The following is a 23,384-nucleotide window of genomic DNA, read 5'->3' on the forward strand; positions in this document are numbered from 1 at the left end:
TTCCCTATAATTTCGTCTCATATTGTGATATTTCCTGGTTTAACAATGTTGCAACGACTCCGCTCAAAACTTCAACAATGTTACAAATGGCTCCGCTCAAAATTTCAACAATATTACAAATGGCCCCGCTGAAAACTTCAACAATGTTGCAAGTTCAACAATGTTGCGAGTTCAACAATGTTGGAAATTGCTCCACTCAAAACTTCAACAATGTTGCAAGTTCAACAATGTTGCAAATTGCTCCAGTCAGAACTACAACAATGTTGCGAGTTCAACAATGTTGCAAATTGCTCCACTAAAAAATACAACAATGTTGCGAGTTCAACAATGTTGCAAATCGCCCCGCTCAAAATTGTGATGGGAAATGTCGGATTTTTACTCCTGGTAACAGGAGAACATGATATGCGAAGAGGTGGGACGTTTGCGCCTACGAGCAGGCAACCATCCCGACATATCTGTAAGTATAGGTTGCCTAATTCAAGGGGCAAATTTTCCGGTACGTATCGGAATTCTGGCCGTTTTTGCATTTTGGTATCAGGAGCACATGATATGCGAAGAGGTGGCACGAAGGAAATTTGGTATGTATCGAATTCTGGCTCGAAACTTACCTTTTGTATCAGAAGAACATGATGAGTGAGGAGGTATTATAATTCTTAATTCTGAACCGAAACTTACCTTTTGTATCAGGAGAACGTGATGAGTGAGGAGGTATTATAATTCTTAATTCTGAACCGAAACTTACCTTTTGTATCAGGAGAACTTGATGAGTGTTGTGGTATTATAATTATTAATTCTGGACTGAAACTTACCTTTTGTATCAGGAGAACGTGATGATTGTGGAGGTAGAATTGTTAATTCTGACCCGAAACTTACCTATTGTATCTGGAGCACATGAGGACCGAAGAGGTGTGCCAGGGAAAGGAGTGAATGTGTTAGGAAATGAAGGGAAATTAAAGGTAAATGTCAGGTGGCGTTAGAAGATGTTAGTAGATTTTAGGACGTGTTAGGATGTGTTAAGAGGTGTTAGGAGGAGTCAGGAGATGTTAGGAAATGTTAGGAAATGTTAGTAGGTGCTAGGAGGTGTCGAAAAGTGACCGAAAAGTTAGCATCAATCACTGATGACCGAATTATTTTATCAAAAAGAATTTAAAACGTCAATCTCTCTCACTCGTAGCTCGATCTGACGAAGATTGAAACGCGAAGTTGTCACGTGCTCGATTTCGAAAACATGTCTTGTTCTACATGGAGTTCCATGTTGATATTTTATGAACACGATACTCTTTTACAAGTACTTTTACAGTTTCAAAATAAATTTGATCCGAGGGGTATAATATCAAACGTGAAAAAGTTTCAAGTAGAAAGTAATACGATTCTAGCGAAAATTAAAAACTCGCCGCGGGGCTTTCGCGCGGAAAATGATGAAATTTGGCCGTTGTTCGACTCGTGAATTAACTTTTAACTAGAAAATCAATCGTTTACGTAGCGTTTTATAACCTGTGGCTCCGAGAGCGAAAGTTGAAGGCTACGTAATGTCCAGTTTCTTTTTTTTTTTTTGATAGGATTATAATTTGTTTCGTAAACCGAAACTATTGTAAATGTAATTAATAAATATTTGGCCATGCCTTCTCCATTATAAAATAGCTATTAAATCGATACTTACTTTTTTCGTCGTCGTAGTCGTCCCTGTAAAGTACCTGTCCGTCACCAGAGTCGCCATCGACATCTTCCCTGATCACGTACGGCCTCGCGTTCTCCTTGTTCTCCAGAGTACTCGGCAGGGCGAGGCCGAATCTCACTGGTCGACTGCTGGAAGAAGCGTCGAAGATGATCAGACGTTAGATTGACACCTCCCCTAACATCGGGGCAAAATCACTTGGCCTATCGGGGCCACTTTCCCAATCCCCACGAGGTCTTACAAACGGTGCCTCTGGATAAGTATTTAAATTTCAATGAAAATCGAGGCATATAAACTCGTAAAAGAAGAAATTAAATTTCTAAAATGATTAATTTTGTTTACCAATTGAAATTCTACCCAAAGCCATTCTTTTTAGTTTTCCACTGCGGAGATGGTTTCAATCGACCAGATGATTTTGTACCGATTATTATTAGCCAGAGCTGTTCGAGATCCTGGAATCTGCGAACATTTCAGGAATGCAAACTGTCAGTGTTTGAATCAAGCTTTGCTAACTAGCAATTGCTAGGTAGTCTGCTTTTTCCTTGGATCTCGGACAGGTCCAATAGTAACGTTGGTCGACGCTACTAGAATCAATGTTCTACTCTACGACGTTTCAAGTACGAGATGCATATGGAGGGGATGAAACAACGCCAGTGACATGAGGGTTGGTGAGGTGGGTTGTAGGGGTGGAGAATGCACAGTGTGACGTCGATGAAGATAACAGAAGCAACTTGCTGGGCTCTGAAACGGACACCGACGTCGTCCGTTTCGAAATGTGTTATCAACGACGTCGACGCTGATAACTGCTCCGTTCGCGACGTGTATTCTTTTTCATTTGCGTTGACATGTGACGCGAGTAACTTTTTTTCTCCATTTATAAATCTGTTTAGCGAATGAACGATCGTTCTAACGTCTGGAAGTAAACGTCGCTCGATTTGGTTTGCTTCAATTATCATTTATTTTTCTGTTGGGATCGATAGATCGTACATAATCGATGGTAGGATTTCGAATTGGGTAAATTAATATCGAAGGTTTCATTTTGCTAGCCCTTTGCCCTAACTTTTAAATCTCGAAATTATTGAGAGCCAAAACACACACAACATCGATGTTTTGGGGTTGGACTAATTAATATTTACAGCGTAAAGGATTAAGAATACATAGTGGACACTTATAGAGGACATTGGTATATTAACAGAAACTTACACAAACACGTGAAAGGATTTTCAAATATTGGGATAATTTAAAAGTCGAAGCAATTAGAAATTATTTGCTTCTCCGTGAGATTAGTCGAAGGAAGAGTCGCGAAAGGATTCCGAAGGGGTGTATTCGAATTCTCGACGCGTTTCCAAGTCGATGAAGCGAACGAGCTTAAAAGCGTCGAAGCCACGCCAATGGAACACAAAGAGTGATAGAAAAAAAGAAAAGAAAAGAAAAAAACTACTAAAAAGGGAAAATAAAAGAAAACGTCAGGAGTTCCCGACGTGTTGCTTGATCTATCACACCGTGAGATCCTCGTTCTCGTCGATCGATGGTTCGAGGTTCTCGACCGCGCTGATAATGGTACGTGTGAAGCGTTAGGCGACAGTTTACAATGGGTTTCCCTAAGGTTTTCTCATGCTTAAGGTCGCAAGTTTACCATGCTCACGGCGCTCGTGATGCTGACACACAGAGAGACGAGAAAGAGTGAAAAAGGAAGAGACGAAAGATCGATACAACAAGGTGAAAAATTAAACAGTGAGAGAAAAAGAGAGAAAGAAAGTGAAAGATACAAACTTGTGGAGCCAATAAACAACGGAACGTTCTTGGTTTCATGTCGCGGAATGAAAAAATAAATTATGCGAAACAGAGATTACGTATTAAAAGGTTTAATTAATTTATGGAATATCGTTGGATCAAATAAATTTTAAAATAAAATAAAACGATTCATTTATATTCCAAAGTGATTCCGAGCATGAAACCAAGATCGATGAATTGTTTATCAACGCCATATGAAACCATGTACTTCAATTCAAATACAAGCACATCATACGATCAAAATTTTGAAAGATAAAAAGAGACAAAGAGATCGGAAACACTGTCTGTTCTCTGCGATCAACCGCCGCGGATAAGACAAATATTTATAATATTATACATATATATATACATACACATACATATATATATGTTTGTATATTATATATAAACCGTATCGGTGTTTACATGCTTAGTTAGAGCAATGCCCAATTACCATATTCTCCTCCTAGGCCCTAACGGTGGCCTTCTGGTTAAGCATAAGAAAAATACGATGCTTTACTAATGACTGATAACATGTTAATGGATGTGCGTTAACTCTTGCGTGAGATTATTCGTCTTTAACCCGGAGCATCGTTCTCGATTCCTTCGATATCGAGTCTCGCTCGACTGTTGGTTTTGTCGCTTTCGGAACTCTAAAGAACCCGCTGCGCCTTCGTTCTATCGAATTATAACCGTGCAAACGATACCGAAATAACAAACGTGTTTTCGCAATGAAAATTCTCGATCGCGAGATGAAATAAAACTCAGGCAAAGGGAGTCGACAATAGTAATTAATCCAGATTCTGATTAGTTTCCCGCGAAACAAATCGCAAGTCCAACGACACTCGGTCGATAGAGAACCGAAACGAGCGCGATGCCGCTGTCCGTGTGAGTAAAGTGATCGACAGAATTCGAGATAGAATGCGGTGCATGTGCGCGTGAGAGAAAATGACAAGGCCAGAAGGTGAAGAACGACGTTCCAGACGAGTCGGGCTACTTCAGGGTTTCGGCTACGTTTTCCATTAAAGCCCGCGGTAATTAAGCTCGCGACAGTCGGCTCGAGTCCGTGGACCTTTCATCGTCGGCCATTAAAACGTCTGAGAGACTCTCAGCCGCTTAAACGAAAACAGAATCGAGTGAAACGGACAATTGTCGCGCCTCGGTGCCTAGAACGTCGTCGAACCTTGAAGGTGGCCCGAATTTTCCGATGAATCGAAGAAAAGACTCGTGGACGTTCAACCAAGGCGCTCGAACTTTTGTCGAGACTCGCTGAGGTGAGATGGGGTCACTAGTCGTTCGTTTAAAGCTATCGGACATGTGTTTGCGGTCCTCTCTGGGTTAGAAAATTTACGGGATTCGAGGAAAGCATTTCCGAAGAGTACGCTAAGATTGTTACGTGACATCGCCTGAATGAAACTAGTCTTTGAGTTTTTCCTAATTTATGTTACGAGGTGAACGTAAAAATCTGTTCATCGCAGACAATCTAGAACTACGAAGAAATCTCTATCGAATCGAAAAGCATAAAATTATTCTGTACGCTTTGAAATGACCGCAAGCACACGGTCTAAAACGATAAACTAATGATTCGTTACGACTAGACAACGCGTAAATGAAATTCTAATTTGAACAATTGGCGAAACAGGCCCTTTCGAGTCTATCGAGAACGATCGAATCTGGAGGGCGTCTCTCAGCGGAGAATCATTTGGAATTGCACTAACTTGAAGGAGGCTTGGAGCTCCTGGCGCAGGGTCAACGGCCTGTTCTCCTGCGTGGGCGTGTTCTGCGGCGTCCCAGGCCCGCTTCCGGAGCCCCTCTTCTTCAGCACGCTCTTCAGCGGGACCGCGTGAAACTTAGGCTCCTTCGCGGGTATCTCCTCGACCCTCGACGTGTCGATGGCCGGGTCTGGCTGGGACATCCTGACCACGTACATGTTGTCGTCGTCCTCCACGTCGAAGTCTTCCTCGTCTTCTGTGACACACCGGGAACATAGTCATATCAGTGGCGTTCTAAGATCTACGAGAGGGGTGGATGATATATGGCGTACCTTCTTCCTCGTAGTCTGACGATAACGGGTTCCTCGTTTGTCGCTGCTTGGCCAATAACAGAGTAGGACTCGAAGAACTGAACATCGGCGGGGGTGGAATCGGTCCGATCTCGCTCAACGGAATCGGCGGCTCCGGAAGCTCCGACAGCATCATCGTATTTTGAGACGGGAGGGGGAAGCACCATTCGATTACTTCCTGGGCCTCGGCGCTCGGCTCCAGGACCCCATTCTTCACTGAAAGCAAACGAAAAGAACACACGTTGATTGTAACTTCCTTTTCGAATGCATTTCAAATAAATATACAATACCTACAAAGTTTGAACTGGTTCGATAATTTCCCTCAAAAATCTCAACGCTCCAAAGATCCTCTTACGAGATAGCAACGCAGAGAAATGTTCATACCTAACACGAGATGGCAGGAATTTAATGCCTGGCCGAGAATGTCACAAACGAGGTGGACAGTGTTATTCATAGACACCGGGATTCTGGTGGAAAAGAAACGCGTGCCAATCGTTTCGGGAAACATGATTCACCGAGAAGAGTATATAGCTGGCGGGAGGCTTGGCAAGTACGCGTAGCGTTCCCGTGACGAATTACGAAATTCCTTTCTGGAAGTTCGTCCCGTCGACGGATTCCCTCGTGATTCGCGCTTCTCCTTGTTCCTTTTTTTCATCGTCGCGTGGTATCATTTCCCGTCGCGGTTTAATTCGTCACGCAACGGCGCCGCCCTCGCTAAAACGTAATAAATTAAGACTCCGGTGGCGTTACAACAGGGAATCGCGTAATTCCATATCTCAGCGATGACGCAGAGATTCCCCCAGAAATCGAGATTCCACTTTTAAATTGAAATTCTTTTCCGCTCCGCTGGCACGCTTGGGAAGTTTATTACGTTTACTCGTCTCCGCATTGTGACGTTTACGCGAGGATTCCTTATCAAAGCAACTAGTTTAATATTCCTACAAATATTTACATGTTTCTCCTCGGGCTGAGTCTACTTTATTCCTGATCTTTCTAAGATGGAAAAAACGAAACCCAAGTTCTTCCTAATCACCCAAAATTCCTCTTGCTGCATCTCGAGATCCGCGCAAATCAAGGAAATGCCACGAAAGCTTTACACTTCTACATCATCCCCGAAACTTTGACTCGAGTCACGTTCCAGGGCCTGGAATCTAGGCGGACACTGGCTAAGGGTTGCGTCGTTCCTCGAGGAGAGGATCACCTACGACACGTGTCCTATCTTTCCAGGATCTCTCGATCCTCGGGCTCCCGATCGCGCTCTAAATGATGCAATTTCGTCGGGACGCGACCCGAGTCTTTGAGAGACTCGGTGATCGAACGATGATTTCCGAAGAAAAGAACAAACGAAGCTTCCCGGCAGCGAAAGAGGATCGGGGAGGGCTCGCACAGAGAAGTCTTCGGGTGATTAAAGAGAGAACTCGAGGGCAGCCTCGAAATTCCGTGTCTCCGGCGTAGGAACGCCCGAGGAACTGCAACGAAAACCTGTTACCAACTTATTTCCACGGGGAGAGAACTACGGCGCTGTCTTTCGCGCGTCACGAGTCTCCGCCAGGCTTCGGGCTAAGTGCTCGCGACGAGGGCGCTATTTCCTGGAGGACGTTATCACTTTTAGCTGGCCGACAAAGGTTCTGCCCGAACCTCGTTCCCCGTCTCCTTTATTGTCAGGAGTTAATAAGACTCCGCGATCGATGACGCGACGAAGCGTTTACGTGCTTCGGCTCGTGGAAGTTTGCTGGTACCGAGAATCGACGCTTTTCGCGCTCGTCAATTCATTCAGAATGTTATTCTATTTATCGGGGACATGGAATTGAAAGTATTATCGAGTCCCTGATTCTGGTTGAGACAAATCTCCCACTCGAGAACGTAAGCTTTAAATTCTAATAAATATCGTATGGAAGCTAAGACGTTGAAAATTCTCTTTCTCGGAACACTGAGCGAGATACTCCGCGTCGACGTCCTATCCCGTGGAACGGTTTGCACGGAGGAGCGATGTTTTTCTACGGTTGCCTTAAAAATCTGCAAGACGCGTTTGCCAAAGAGCGTGTTCCTTGATAGCAGTTGTGTATACGTTGGAAGATTTTATCGGAAAGTAAATTCGCGGAGCGACAAGTCGAAGATAAAAACGAACTTTGAAGTTTCGTGGGTAAACGGGGAGTTTTAAAGGCGATTTGCGACGGGGAACCGGCGAGACACGAAAGTTTATCGTTTCACCGCTACCTTCTTGGGAACTTCTCGCGAAATTGACGGAAACTTTCGGTTCTGGTTGGGAATGGAGATGCTGTTCTTTTTTTATCTCGAGCTGTTTCGCTTAGCGAACTCTTTGGTACGAGTTAACGAAATATAACGTTCGTTCGACGAGTTGGGAGAGCCTTTGGGTTGAAAACCGACGCGACTGGGTCGCGTACTTGACTCCTCTCGAAAAATATGGACGACTCCTTTTTGCGCTACTGTCACGCCTCTCGAACGTCTACAGTTTCAATTACTTTTATTTGTTGCCTTTGACGGGTAATTTTATAATAAGGAGTATTGGTTTTCAGAGAAACTAAGTGCTCTCTGTTGTGCTGCCAGATTCGAACTATCTGTCCCTATGGCTATCATAACTGTTTCCTGTAATGGTACACGAGCGTGTGCCTGAGAATACGACTCAGAAATATTACCTAATAACAAATTCTTTACGACAAAGGGCAACGCACGTTAACAGTCGATAACCTTGAACTCCAACTCGTTCCAGCCAACGTGATTTGCGACGGTGACGAGGATTTTTAGATATCGCGAGTCGATGCGGTATTTAATATCTCGCTCGGGGGGAAATAGGAGAACGAGTATCGCTGTATTAAATTGGCTGCCAGGTTTCTCATAATAGTAAAATCGCGTTTTAACGCGCGACGTGTAATATCGATACCCTGTCTCGTATAACGCGCAGCTTATTCGAGCGTCGAACAATTTTTTTCACAATACAGAACCTATTATTTCAATCGTGGCGCCGATGGACGTAATCTGAAAAGCCGATAATCTGTATAAGCCGCTCGTATTATTTTTACTGCTTTCTCGCGTCGACACAGAGCGTGCCATGGACGGGATTACGACCAATCGTCTGTAATCTGTCCAGCGAAGAGGTCAACATTGACAGAGGAATGACGGTAAACGCCACGAAAATTAAATTATAATTTTTTTTTTAACCAAACATCATTAAACGCAGATATACAGCGATGAGAGATTCCACGTGCATTTAATAGCAGGATTATTAACAAGTAAAATACGAGATTAATTCGACGCAAAAGTTTTTTCTTTCTAAGGGTGAACTGGTTAACGGTCCCCTTGATTTTTATCGCGCGTTACCTTCGTTCCTGACATTCGCGCACTTTTGCCAGGCCCTCGTGTCGTAGAACTTATCGGAGAAGCAGTATTCCCAGACTCTCGGTTAACGAGGCATCGTAACTCGTCAAATTATTACAATAATTTTCTGTCGCGTCTGGCGTTATACGAGACGCGTCCGGTCACTGCATGATCGAGCTTCCTTCGTAGCTTGCAGCGATTATGTGATAGATAACGCCGTAGAAACTTTCGTCGATGCATTATACTGTCGGAAGGACGTTTGCGGCGTGAATTTTTTAACGCTCTAACTACCGAGCAAATCGATTTGACCCACGCGTAAATAACGATCGTTATTAGAATAGGATCAAGGGTGATTGTATTGGCAAACTGATCAGTTCCTCGCTGCTATAATTTCTTGGATATAGTAACACGTTTAGCAGGTATGCATCGGTGGTTCTAGCGTTAAGGAGGTACATGTTGTTTATCTCTGCTCTCTTTCTTTTTTTATCATCCTTCCCGTGAAACGTAGCGAAAGCTAAGAAATACTTATTTCCCGAAGTTTACCAATCCCAAACACCTACAAAGTGGAACGCGTTTAACCTATATTCGCTGTACTCACTGTCGAACAGCTTGAGTCTCCTGCCTACATCCCTGGATACCGCCCTGGATACCGCCCTCGATACCAGGTTGTGCGGCCTACACGGCTTTTGCTGGTCCCCTGAATTCGGGGGTTCGGCCAAAACCGGCATGTTGCCGGTCGTAGCCGTGCCCTGATTCGCTTGCGGCTCACCGCCCGGCGATACCGCGCCATTTGCACTCTGTTCAGTCTTTTCCTGCTTCGGCTCTGCAACAGAAAAAAAAAAAGATTCGAAACCGGTCAGAGCGTGGGCGGTGAAAAGCGTTCGGGAATCGCGAGCGACCAGCTACGACCGAGTCAAGAGAGGCTCGACGACTGAGAGACTCGAAAATATTGCAAGCTTCGTGGAAATTGGCGAGTATCTTCTCTTCTCCTTGTCTGCAAGGATTCAATTTTGAATCATCGAGTTGCCGAACTTCCCTTGTCCAGAGTGTCCTAACGCGAGTTCATACCGTACTATTCGTTCTTGTATACTCCGATACCTACGCTTAAATAGCTTCTACTTTTCTGTTCAACGATAGATACACCCGCAGAGAGTAGTTTCACGAAAGAGAGCAGAAATGTTGTGAAATTAATGAACGTGCACGCAAACGTTCTTCCACAGTCCCGATTTTATTCGACCACGAAAGTAGCTCACAATTGTGCTTGTTAGCAACACGAACGCGAACAGTCGTGGCTACCAAGGGATGTTGTTTAACGCAGGAGATGATAAGCTTGTTCGTTTAGATCCCCCGCGTAAACTACAATTTACGTCCCGTTCTCGCAGATTTATCAGCGAGGACAAAAATTGCACCACTAACGCACAGGTGCATTAATCCTGATTAGACTTGTCTTCGCCGTATTTGTCGCCGTTTTCGGTTACAAATCCTCGGTTGGGTCATTTGTTCCGCGTCCGCTTTGTCAGCGTGATTATCTTTGTTACGTGCGACCAGCGGCGGATACAAATCGTCGACGATTATTTCAATGAAAACTGAAAGTGGAGCCAATGATTCTCAGACTTACGAATCCTCGGAATCGAAGCTTAAAAGGAAAAATTCGATAACTTCGATAAAACAAGCACCGTCTAATAATACCGATCTGAGGAGTCGGAATGGTCATTTCAGGAAGCTACGAACGCGTTCCTGCTCTACGAATTTAAAAGGGGAGTAAAGGATTCGTCATACGACCGTGGATAGAAATAAATTGCGCGATCGCGTTGCCAGATGCTGGTTCAGATCGTTGACCATCCACCTCCGCGTCAGGCTCTCTGTTTCTGTCATCCTTCATCGAGGGGAGTCGAACGTCACCGGGTGACTAACTTCTCTGTTTTCGCGCTCGAGGAATTTTCGAGCAAAGGCAAACATGCGTTCCTTTTTGGACCGCTGCGCTTCATACACATTGTATTTACACGAGTATTTATAAATTTTGGCGAGGAAAGGACGCTTATAATTTTCGAAAAGGGCGCCACAAACGCGCTACGAAGATTAAAAATTCTCAGAGTGCAAGGGGTTAATTCTACGCAAAACAAAGATACACTTAACGCATGTACTTTACCAAGAAGAACTTTACGTGAAAAATAATATTTAAAAAATGCGAGGTATTTAAAGGGGTCCAACAGAGATCAGAATGACACGAAGACAGCGATCAGATGCGCAGCATCCTAGAAATCGAATTTATCCCGTACGGATTCCCAGACGGGAACGAAATCATTCGCGGACGGTGACGTATCGCCGCATGAAATAGGATTTTCGTCGTCTCGTGAATAGCATGATACACACGACCTGGTCCTCTACGTTCCCAAAGGGGTTCCTCGACGTCCACTTGGAAGATCGCCAATGGAATTCCGAAACCAAGTCGTCGACGCAGCGTAACTAATAACGTCAACAATGTAGAGAGACCGAAGGTCGACCGACTGGACATTCCCCACAAAGTGAAACCAACGTTGAACATGTTACGGAAGGGATGCAGGTGAAGCATGCGATTATATTTCGCGCAAATTCCGAGGAATATTGTCGCAGAGCCGATAGCTAATTTACTGATTTATTTCTGATTAATTAAATTAGAAAAGGGTAATAAAGATCATTCACCGACTCTATGACACAAGCCAGCCTCCATTCGAGCCAATAATTATTTTAACGAAGTAGCTATTATTTTCGTCACAAAAAGGAATGTGTTTTCTAAAAATGTAATCAGTAGACAGAAATTATTTTTCACACCGAATTACTTACACTTCTACATTCCAGTTAATTCCCACTGCCCTCTTGTTTCTTTAAACTTCGTACGACAAAGGTATAACGCAATTATTAAAATAAATCTGATGCTCGATTCTTCCGAACCGACTCTTCCTCAGCTTTCCGAAAGCCACGCTACGTGGCCAGCCTCGATTGATCGCGAAGGGGTTAACAAGCACGGCTGCCAGATCCTAATCGATTTCTAGTCGATCACGGTGAACTTGTCGCGAACGCGAGCGTCGTTCCGCGTAGATGGAACGCACGGATCGTACTGTTAGAAACTAGAAACTCACACGGACGAAAATAGATTAGAAACGTTGGGTGGATTGCGCGACAAACACCAACGTCGACCTTCTCGACGCTGGCGTCCCTCGTTACCCCAGATTTCTCGTCATTAGTTGCCACGGAGTCGACACGACGCGCTTTAGACGCAAATTTATTAGGCTCGACTCGATCGAAGGACAAGCGTGCTAATGCCTCCATTGTTTAGGGATCTTTCTGAATTTTCTATCTAGGAGAGAGGCTAAACGTCTGCGATTCAGGCTTCGAAAATAAAAAAATAAATGCAAATAGAGAAGGTTTCGGTTTAATTATTAAATTACGCTTAGGCTCAGGTGTCCCGTTGTTTATGGTTGCCATCCCTTGGTCCGTAACCAACAGAATTTCCTTTGATTAGTGTTTCCAATGGTAATTATTAATTTACAATGGTAATTATTAATTTACAATGTCGCAATTGCAGCGCGTTGTAGTATGATATTTACAATTTACAACATGATGGTTGTTACATTGCACTATTCACATTTAATAATATCATTTGCCATTATCTGGTACTATTATAGTAATTCCCGTCCTCTGGTTCCAGTTATTCTTATTGCCTTGCGAAATTAATAAATTAATGTTATTCTCGTGTTATTGTCAAGCATTAAACATTACGTGTTTCCGTGGTTAGAGCACGCGTTTGCTGTGTGACAAGACAATAATGCGAGTATAATTAGGTTGTACTTTTACGTATAAATATCGCGTTGCGTAAAATCATTTGCGGTTATGTAATCGAACGCGGTTCAAGTGGATATACGATGAGCGAGCATCGAGCATTGCGCTTCGACGATAATGAATTCTTCGCCGCGAACAGCGTTCTGAAAATACAAAGTATCCGCTGTATTTTAGACTACTCGTATTCACGTATAGGTAGAGTCTGTTTATTTCCAACTGTTTTGCATTCTCGCGTGTTGCATTCGCGTTCCGTTTTCTTGCACTTGCATGTAACATCATCATCCTCAAATACCCGAAGAACAATAGGCTTCGAAGCGTACATATTGTCTTTGGCAGACCGTCTGTTCTTCGAGCGGATATTTTTCGGCGTTTCAAAGCAAGTAGTAATCGATTTATTTAAATCTCAATTATTAATTAGTACCTACTGTATCGATGTACAAATCTAGCAAACTCTAAGTAGAAGCTAATTCTAAAATAGATGGTCTAAACGTGAAATGAGTGATTGTTGGAGTATTCACGCTGTTCGGTTATCAACGTCAAAGGTTCAACGTCCAGCAGGAATGCGAGATTAGAATTCGAACAGTTCCAATAATCCAATCGCTGCGATCGCGTATAAATCTGTCGAGCGAGGGAAGAAGCACGACCGAAATAATTCACGAACTGCATCGAAACCGATGCAACAACTTTCTTGCTGGTTTGATACAGCTCTGAGTGCCAAGTTTGACTCGCGCAGTTGCTCGACATTCCACTTGCATTTTCTATGCCAAGTGCAGGAACCTGTGCATCGAGTGCATCGACGCGCACGCACCTGCACGCATCCTCAGTTTCACGCGAAACGTTTCGGAGACACGTGCCAAGAGATCTCGAGATCGTAATACGTGAATAAGCCCCTGTTCGGGCATTTGTCATAATCTGTTAAATATATTGCGACGATTTATGGTTGAAAATAATTTCGACGTCTGGCTTTCGAATTATTCTAACGAATTATTTTTAAACTTCGGCTTTCTACTTGCGCGTAATAGTGCCTCTATCTCTAGTGCTTTCCATGAATATATGATAAATATCTTTATTAATATTTAATATCCTACAGTTTATAATTATGAAATATTTCTAATAAAAGTGATTTACTTTCGTTGTTCATTTAGTAGGATATAATTTATTGCCGAATTTTGTACGTACTAGGAACGTGCAACGAATAACAACGAAGACCACCCGTAAAGTGTCAGAAAGTAACTCGACTGATCGATCAAACCGCAACGAGTGAAAAACGACGATAGCAGTCGAACGTGAAAAATTCATTTGTTTGTCGTGCTCGATTGAATTGCGATAACCAAGCTCGCGGTTTTGCCGCGCATAACTAATAAACTTGTCCTTTGTTTTTTTGTTTTTTTTTTTCATTAGTTTTCAATGTTTCTGAAAGCGATATTAACGCGGTTAAATAGAGCACAGAAATCGGTTGCATGACTACATAGAACGAACAAGGTAACTTTATCCAATGCGGTGTACTTTTTAATTAGTTTCACCTGATAAGAAACTTCGTCGTTGACCAAAACTCAGAAATTACAAAATACATCGAAAGAACTTCCGCAAGCAACCTCCACGTCCTGAGATCTGGTAATAACGAGCTAATGGCTGCGAACTTGTAAAATCTTTACATAATATAAAAAGTGGGAAAGCACCTCTTTCCTACTTCATCCTGCGTGGAAATTTATCGTGAGCGTTAAATCGGTCTGACGTCGTATAAGAAGCTGCGCATCAACAATTTCTGCGATGGTTATTTAAAAATTTTATTGTTAATAAAAAGGTTAAGTACGTCACGTTTCTCTACTGGAATATTTTTGCGGACGCGGCCAAAGCTACGTCGGATTGCCTCGTGTATCTCAAACGCATTAATCGATTGACGCCGATTGGTCCGCTTGTCGGAAGTCGGCGTTTATCGCTTAAAAGCGACCGTGACGCCTTCGCGAAGGCATTCGACTATTTTTCGCCGTTTCCATTAAGACCGTGAGATCATCGTTTGCTGCGCAGCAGCTGGGTTTCTCGAGCTTTAAAAGGGTAGTCTCATATTTTCAGTCGAGGGTAGTTGTTTCTCCTTTTCCACTTTCTTTCTCTTAATAAATTTATTAGTCGATCGTCGTTCAGAGCAAGAAAGCTCGAGGTTCGTATGGAGAATTCTCAATTTGCTGCGCGTTCTATTGTGTAGGAGCGAACAGCATCGCTCGTGTTCACCGCGAAGCAACTGTGACACGTGTCCGGGTGTTATGGATTGGAAACACGTTTTGGGCACAATGGTCTCTTCTGTCTTTCGGCGGCACGCGCGAAATTGGAATCACCATCCGCCACGCACGAGCCAACGGGCGTTATTTTCGGCCAAAGCGACAGCTGAAATTGAACAAAGCCGAGATGCGAAATTGCAGCGCGGAGGATCGTTTATTTTGCGGATGGTGTTTAGAGACTCGTAGAAATGTTTCTTGACAGTTTCTTCCAAGAGTCATGTTTCCCCAGACGCGGCAAAGATATGGGAAAATACAAAATACTGTACGCTTACAAACGTTTACATTGTTTAGAACTTCAAGAACAAATTGATTTCTTTTCAAGGAACAACCTTGAATTTCGTTCAAGTAAAAAATAACGCGTTATGCATTCGATGCATGAAATATCGCTTACCGAATAGTATATATTCACAATCCCTATATTTATGAATCACATTTGACCACGAATTATCGAACGAAATTACGTAAAAAGGATACGTCAATTTATTAACAATTGTTAATACGATCTCGTTTCATATGGGCCGTATGGATTGCGCGACATCGCCTAAAAGAATCGTATCGATTTCCTCTTTACGCTGCAGCTTCATTAAATCACTGTAGATAATTAAATGAAAGTATAATTGAATCGATATTACACAAACCACGGAAATGGTATCGTTTTCTATTAAATTGCGATGCGCTACGGGAGAGAATTGGGTATCTATACCAACGTTTGAATGGTTTCATATTTTAAAACAAAACGCTAAGAAAGCTAGTAGTACGAGTCGATCATTAACGAAACAGAGATCAATGAATTTTTGATGTATCGGTTAAACGGATTTTTATCCTCGACTAATTCACAACCCCTCCGCCTTTGATCATTTCCTTTCAATTTCCTTTTCTGCAACGAGAACCTCTCAAACTTTCGGCGCTGAAGTGCTGCAAACAAGTGGTACGAATCAAAGATTCACGACTGAGAAATGTACATAGCTTTCCTTTCTTATTCACCCTCGAAAGGTTAGACTTCTATGTTCGAGATGGTCGCACGTTCGTCATCTCTTATCACCTTTTTCATACTTCTTTTTCTCGAGAAGAAATCCCTGCGAATTATTAGGAAGTATAAACATTTTTGATTGAGGGATCTACATAATCTTTTATTCACTTTTCGATGCTTCGAACAAAATTCCACTCCTATCTCTTTTCTCTACGAAGAAAATTCTTCAAACTCATCCGACGAAAAGTCCCCAAACTACGCTACGCTACGAATCAACGATTCAAGGTTCGAAAATTCAACAAAATTTTTCCGCTCCCTAGAAATCGAACGTTCGAACATCTACCTCGAAGAAATCCACGTCTTACACCGGCGATTCTTCGCTGTCTGTGTTTCTGTTATCAGAGTCAACACGGGGTAATCGCGAGGCGTCTCTCGCCCGAAAACACGACAATGGCTGAATCGTATCGATCGTTGCCCCCTCGTCGAGCTCCATCGAAACGATAATACTAAACTGCAGATTCGCATCATTGGGCCAGCAACGCGTCCAATAAAGGCCAACGTTATCCGCTGGAGCAGCATTGTTTACGGTTCGCTCGAGTTTCGAGGGTGCTTCGCCGATTTTTCTCCCCTCCCCGCCCTTGCCCTGCTTCTCTTATTTCCCTCAGGTTAGTGCACAACAGTTGCACCTTGGAACTCCACGACCGTTTATCGGCGGTTTCCACCCACCCTTGCCACCCACCCTCTTCGAAAAACCGGAAGTTTTCGTAATTGCTTCCACCAGCCCAACGGAATGACCCAGTATCTGGCTTCTGGCCGATCTTATCGTCGCTACCTACAGTTCTCCTGCACTTTCTTTCATTATACACCTCTATTCAACTATCTCAGCGACGAACGAACCGAAACGGAATTCGGTTGGTCTAGAAATAAGTATGCGAGCAGACGAAGCTAGTTAGGGGATGGAAAATGTAGCGCGGCTTTGATCGTTAATTATTCAATGCGGAGAATAATTATATATTAATAAAAACTGCTAATAGAAACTACCCGAAGTTGGGTAATGCATTCAACTCCGAAAGTAGAGACTCGAGGAAGAACTGATTCATAAAATATGCAAGTCCGCGAGATTAATTCAACGAATAGTCGCGCGGTAACGTCGTTCGAACAAATTTCACGAAACAATTCTCGCCCCGTGGCACGACCCACTTTTTTTTACGCGACCTGGTTCGCGAAACTGTCTTCCGAAGAAGAGGAAAAGGGTAGCTAACAGCATTTCCGTTCGTCGAAAAGAATATAATCGATTTACACGCGGGCGTTTTCATTTTGTCGAATCACGGGAAGAAAATGTTGGAGGGATATAAAAAGAAAAGAAAAGAAAAAAAAAAAATACGAACTTGCCCGTTCGTTTCGATTCCAGGTTCGTCTCGAATCCAGTTCGAAGCGTGTGCACGGATACTAGCTGCGCGCACAGACACACAGGTGTGCAAAATAATGTAGGCCAACGCTTTGATGTTCGACCGACTCGCGTTGTAAAAGATGCTTTCGTTTGGCACGAAGCAATTTATGGCAGCCATCAAAACTCCCGTCCCGTTTCCGATACATCTTTCATTGCGTGCGCGGTTCCGTTGCATCGTGGGAAAATCGGTAAACTGTTCTCGTGGTTTCTCGATTCTTCAGCGAAATGAGATCGGGTAATTAGGAATCGGGCAGGTGTGTGTATTCAACGATGATTTTTACTCGATCTTTCTAGGCTGGAATACCCGTTGGATTTTTATTAATAAAAATATTTTGTACTAATATTAAACGCTACTCGAGTAGCACGAGATCATTAAACCATGAAATGAAGTTTTCGATGAAGCGAATAATAACTTTTGTACAATTCTAATTGCCACACACTACAAATAAAAAAAATATTCCATGCAATAATTCACCCACTTTAATGGAATCAATTCCACCTCGCGTTACTTTAATTTTCCAGCAAAACGTAAAAGGAAAAACGTTTTCGATCGCTTGGAGGAGAATTACGAAGCGTAAACCGCGAAGTTGAAAAGCTGAGTTGGAGTAAGCGAGAGGAGAAGGCGAGTCGTGGGTGCCTGCGACCGATACAACGAGAGAGGATGCGCGCTAGAGAATAATCAAGTACCGGGGAACAGCGATAACGTTCTTCGTCACGGTCGAGTGAAAACGCGCGATCCTCAAGCGGCCATCACTTTTGCCCGCCACGGGTTTTGCTGATACGACGAACGCCGCAAGAAACGAGTAATTTTGCTGGAGCTTTAAGATGCCCTTTGGCCCAGGTTCCCGTCTCTTAGACAAGGGAAATTACTCCCGCGCGTTAAGAGAGTTGTGGCGTTAAGCGTTCGCGGGAACGTCGAGGATATATGGACCGACGAAAATCTGTCTCGGGACTTTCAATTTTTAACGCGTTCCAGAAAGGCATATATACGAGTCAGAAGTTTCTTCTTACACCGGTTGCTTCGAGATAAAGAAATATTATTATGTTAGATAATAGGAGATAATTATTAGGAATGTTGCAACTTTTGCGTGTAATGTAAGGGTATTCTTGACGTAAATAATTTCTATTCGTTACTACGTCAAAGATAACATAGGTTACAGGAAGGATAATTCCTTTCGTATTGGACACACGACTTGTCTGACCATGGACGATCTCTTTCCCCTTACTCTACTGTCTTGTTCTCTCCTACGGTTTCTCGAAACGATTGCGCCCCGACATCGACTTATACAGACCTAATTACCTTTATTTCCTACATACGAATCAACAACTCAACAACCATCTATTATTTTATCTCGCCACTCTTTCCAAACACGAGAACAACCACTAACTAATCTACTCCATGCGTCGATCGACCACGGGAAAGAAAACAAACGAGCTCGTCAGGCTTCAAAAATTATTGCCTTGCCGACATCTTTACGCTTGTTTCGAAGCAGAAAAAATAAGCGTCTAGATTTCCAGGAATCTCGTTCCACAGATTCATCGCGGTTCGTTCTATTCTCGATCCGCGGATTTGTTGTCTCAACGCGCGTGACTACCGATTCGAGGAAGCTACACGATCCGTCTGGTCGAAATTAACGTGGGCAGGATCGATAGAGCGTCGGAGGAATTTCCGGACGTACATAGCGAAATTACCGCGTCGTGCACGGAACCCGATGGACAGACAAGGTGAGCGCAATGTTATCGTTGGTCGCTGCTCCAAGAGGTCAGATACCACGGAACATGACCTGGCGCATCCAGTTTGCCCTGCGATCGATTTTACGCGGTAAGAACTTGTTACGCGTCTTGAGATGGTAATTTCGACGAGACTAGCCTGACACGAGCACGGACGTCTGCGTGGGGTAGAGCGCAACTTCTCAACCAAATTATCCCTCGCGACTTCGATTAATAATTACTGGTCGAGTAGCAAGCAGTTCGCGCGCTACGTTTTGCCTTCTAATTCTCAGTGCTTGTAACTCGTCAGGTGGACCCAAAGTACGAGACTGCTAAATTATGGGTCACCGATGATTCATTTCTCGAAGGAGTAATGTATTGTCAGAATTTATTATTACTTTCGAGGAAGTAAGTTTCGTAAGTAATTTACATCTTACATTTGCAACGTGACAAATTACCGAATCATATAGGTCACCGGTGATTTATTCCTCGAAGAAGTGCATTGTCGTTCAATGTCGTTCTCTGACAGTGAATTAATGGCGAAAGGCATTTTTTCCCCATGAAAGCTGCAAGAGAGCTGCAAGATCACCTCGTTCGTTGGGTTCCTAATTACTGTACGACTTCCTTGAAAATTTTGCTATCTAACCCAATAAAATTACCGCGAGATGTAGCGACTAACACGAATTACCCAATGTCCGTCGAATCAGGTTCACGTTTCCCGTTTCGACGATTAATTAAAAAACGACCACGTCTCGCACGTGCTGCGTCGACCGCAATTATCCCGTTCACGCTACATTTGTACACATCGCACGAACGGTTCGTTTAACAGCCCGTAGTCACGGTTGGTTTCGTAACTTTCGGTTAGTCCGATCATGGCGGAGAGAAACGTTTGACTCGGCAGTAGTTTCGGTCGCCCTAAGGTCAGACGCGTCGCGGAGGGGCTTCCAGGCGGTTCTGGTTCGCGACAGACGGCCAAGTTAAATGTTTGACTACTGTATTACTCGAAACTCTGATCACACCCGGCGGTCTGATCGTAATTAAACGACCTGACGCGTCGCCGCAGTTTCGTTGTTTCCCTAAATACTCGTTCGTTTCGACACTTTGAGCACCATCTGGGAATTAATGTTTGGTCTAGATTCTATTTGACAAGGGAACGTCCATCGAATCTGTAAGTGGAATCTCGAAGCGAAACGAAAAAACTATCAAAAAGACTACGAAATTATTTAGATTGAAATCGAGGAGGGACGGATATATTTTCTATCGTTACAGGGCACTCGTGCTTGAGTACGATTCACGCTTGAAAAAATTAGTACGTCTAATTTTTCAAGAAAAGACCGAAAATACCACTCGATTCGTAGGGTTTCAAAATGGGCAGGCTCCTCAACGGAAGCTATCCGGGGGTTAAATCGGTTGGAAAGGTGAAAAAAGGCCATCGATTGTCTGGTAGGCCAGCGAACCCAGCGATCGCTGCAGAAATTCATCGGCAAACAACGGACGAAAACGCTGCAGAGCGATTCCGTGGCACGAGCGTGCGGATTTCGAGCAGTGGGGTTGGTTCTGTGTGCGTCACGACGAGGTCGACGACACCGGCGCGTTTTCCTCCTGGCATCGATCGCTCTTCCTTTACGCTAAAGGGCGAGAAACGAAAGAGAAGCCACGACCAACCAAGCCAACGTAACGCTCGGCGATCTCTCCTGCGTGGCACGGGAATCCTGGAAAACGGAACTTGTCCGTCCGATCGATTCAAAATTAATTGCCATTCCTTGCCGTCGCGTCTTGACGCGTGTAATTAACGATAGACGATACGATACAGGCCCTCTGATTTAATTTCGCTCCGCTGCGACTCATTATTTTCCGCCCTCGAAGCGGACTCCTCCAATGTTCCTATTAATTATCCGCTCTAGCGTTGCTCGTCCTTGGTAATGACGACGTTGGCTCGAGGCAACGGTAATTGCAGCGTTCGGGTAGTTGCAATAATTTCGTTTCTTGAGACAAATTCGACTAACAACCAGCCAGTTACGTGGTTACTACTTTTTTAAAAGTTCGATAAGTCCGAAAAGAATATCGATCGTACTTTTCATGTTTCGAATGATAAGTATCTATCTTCTTCGGTGTACAGCATAACAATCGAAGAAGAAGAGAATAAAGGATACGTAGAAGAAATTAGTCGGCAAGAATGCAGTTGGGAACCGTAGAGAATCTGGAGAGTTTCGTCTTGCAATAGGGGAAATAAGCGAAATGGAAACGTGGTGGACTCTAACACTGTTAGCACGATGTTTCCTTGAAATTGGCTGTGTTGTTATATCGAATGAAGTTCCCCTTTGTCTTTCCGACGAGTGAACACTTTCCGTGCAAACTTTGCGTACGCTGTTTTAAACAACTGTAGAAACACTACGCTTCAGACTATGCTGAACTGATGCAAGTCGAGATTCGGCTGACTCGGGCTCTGTTTGCTTCCAACGATTCCCAACTCTTGGCTAATCGAATCAAATGGCATTCGCTGTACGATTTATTTCCGGGAAGAATTCTGTATTCTCGTACACTCTTTGATTCGTTAAAATATTGTCATCGAAACCTCGTCACTAATTCTTCTCGTTTTCCTTTTCTGACTGATTTTTTTACCGATTCTTTCGAAGAAGAAACAGTACTTCGTCAGACCTCGTTACTCATCCTTGTCAAAAATAACCACAGTGTCACTGAGATGCAAATCCACCCGAGCAAACAGAGCGGTGGAAATCAAACCGACCAAATATTCCTCTCGGTTCGTATGTTGTAAAATGCAATTTAGTGTCAACGACCTTGTCCAACGACAACATTATTGCTACTGTGATCACCGCGAACGCGATCACTTCGCAAGAACGTGTCAGGTGAGCGTCACTAGCGCTATATCTTCTCTGGAAAATCGCGATAACGCGAAATTATGGGAGTGGCTGCTCCATTATTCACGAACGAGTTGGGAACGCAGGCGCGAAGAGAAAAATTCGATTCGGTAGGTTAGAAGAGAGGTGAAAATACCTGAGCACGTGTCTCTATTCCTAAAAGTCTCTACAATTAGTTGACAAAGACCAGCTTATCTTTTCTTATCAGATTCACAGATGGAAACTCGGACAACGAGAGTGCAGCTCGTTCGAAACAGAGGAAATACGGCTATATAGAATATTCCGACTAACTTGCACCCTAAGTTCGCTGATAGCTGTAAGGGTTTCACTGTACCCGGTGACAGTTCGTAACCAAGCTAATGCTCAGCGATGCGAGAGCCAACGACAGCAATCTTGGGAAACTCGAGTTTCATTTGCTCGCAGGAAGTCTTCATGGCTTGAGACGAGTGTCGGAATGAATCGAACTCTCCAACCCCCGTTATCGGAATTTATTTGGAATTGCGGCCTCTGCATTTGCCTAAATTGATCAAAATAAAGGTCGAACAGTCGAGTTTGGAAAAAAGTTTGAACGATGAATAAAAGAGCAGTTTACAGACGAAGCTCGATAAAATTAGTTAATCACTCTGAACGACTCGCTATTATTTTTATAAAAATTCAACTTTTTGCGAATGCTCCAGTTTCGCGTGATCACGGTGACGATCGAGAGGCGAAGCGTAAAAACAGGAAGGATTCTATTTTCATAAGTAAACTGCTCTCTCAGTCGATTCCGCATTTATGAATTTTTATCCATCGACAGGATCACCGCGACCTCTCGCAAATGGTCCCGTGAAGCCATTCGCGGCGTTTCAATTAAGGGGCACTTCGTTTTCTTTTATTGGGATCTTCTTCATCTCGGGAGTTCCGTTCGGAGGCGAATGGAATTTCGAGCGGGGAGGATTTAGCGGAAAATTGCGGAAACACGGGTACGTTAGAGTCGAGTGACGCGGGAAACGTTTCGAAAACGATTCCAAGCAGAACAGAAGTAGTCGTAAAAAATTTGTTTCGCATAATTTCTATGCTAGTTCTCTATTTCTATACTCGTTTTTGAAGATTGTTTTCTCGAAAAACGGGAACGGAAGTCCGTAGAATTCTTGATCACGATCACCGTTGCGCAACTGACGTGTATCCCGTTTTTTATTAGCGGCAATGAACACCGATCGACGAGTAGTAGATCGGAGAGAAAATCGATCCACGGATAAAACCGAGAGGGGGCGACGTATAAAAGTGGGTCGTAATAGTGCCGAGGAGTTTCTGTCCTCGGGAATCAGCGCTCGTAAAAAACAACCGCCGACCGCGATCAAACCAGGGGCTTTTCGGCTTCTGTCTTTTCGTGGGTTTAACGTCTGATTAATGCCCCGTGGGGCTTTTGCGATCGTGTCTGCTCGTAACCTAGTC

General features: G+C 43.6%; 1 protein-coding gene across 16 annotated transcripts in view; it reads right to left on the minus strand.

Annotated features, from left to right (window-relative positions):
- Positions 1 to 23,384, minus strand: part of LOC128881550 (phosphatase and actin regulator 4) — a 225,043-nt gene that overhangs the window by 12,780 nt on the left and 188,879 nt on the right. For 11 of the 16 annotated variants that reach the window (XM_054132705.1, XM_054132709.1, XM_054132710.1 and 8 more), the window contains 5 exons: positions 9,445 to 9,669; positions 5,493 to 5,726; positions 5,167 to 5,416; positions 3,903 to 3,935; positions 1,661 to 1,806 (listed from right to left, as the gene is read on the minus strand). In XM_054132705.1, coding sequence (XP_053988680.1) covers positions 1,661 to 1,806; positions 3,903 to 3,935; positions 5,167 to 5,416; positions 5,493 to 5,726; positions 9,445 to 9,669 — 888 coding nt within the window. The remainder of the gene's footprint in view (positions 1 to 1,660; positions 1,807 to 3,902; positions 3,936 to 5,166; positions 5,417 to 5,492; positions 5,727 to 9,444; positions 9,670 to 23,384) is intronic. The other 5 variants (XM_054132701.1, XM_054132702.1, XM_054132708.1 and 2 more) reach the window with 5 other exon arrangements.

The sequence above is a fragment of the Hylaeus volcanicus genome, chromosome 8, assembly GCF_026283585.1.
Source record: "Hylaeus volcanicus isolate JK05 chromosome 8, UHH_iyHylVolc1.0_haploid, whole genome shotgun sequence".
NCBI lineage: Eukaryota > Metazoa > Arthropoda > Insecta > Hymenoptera > Colletidae > Hylaeus > Hylaeus volcanicus.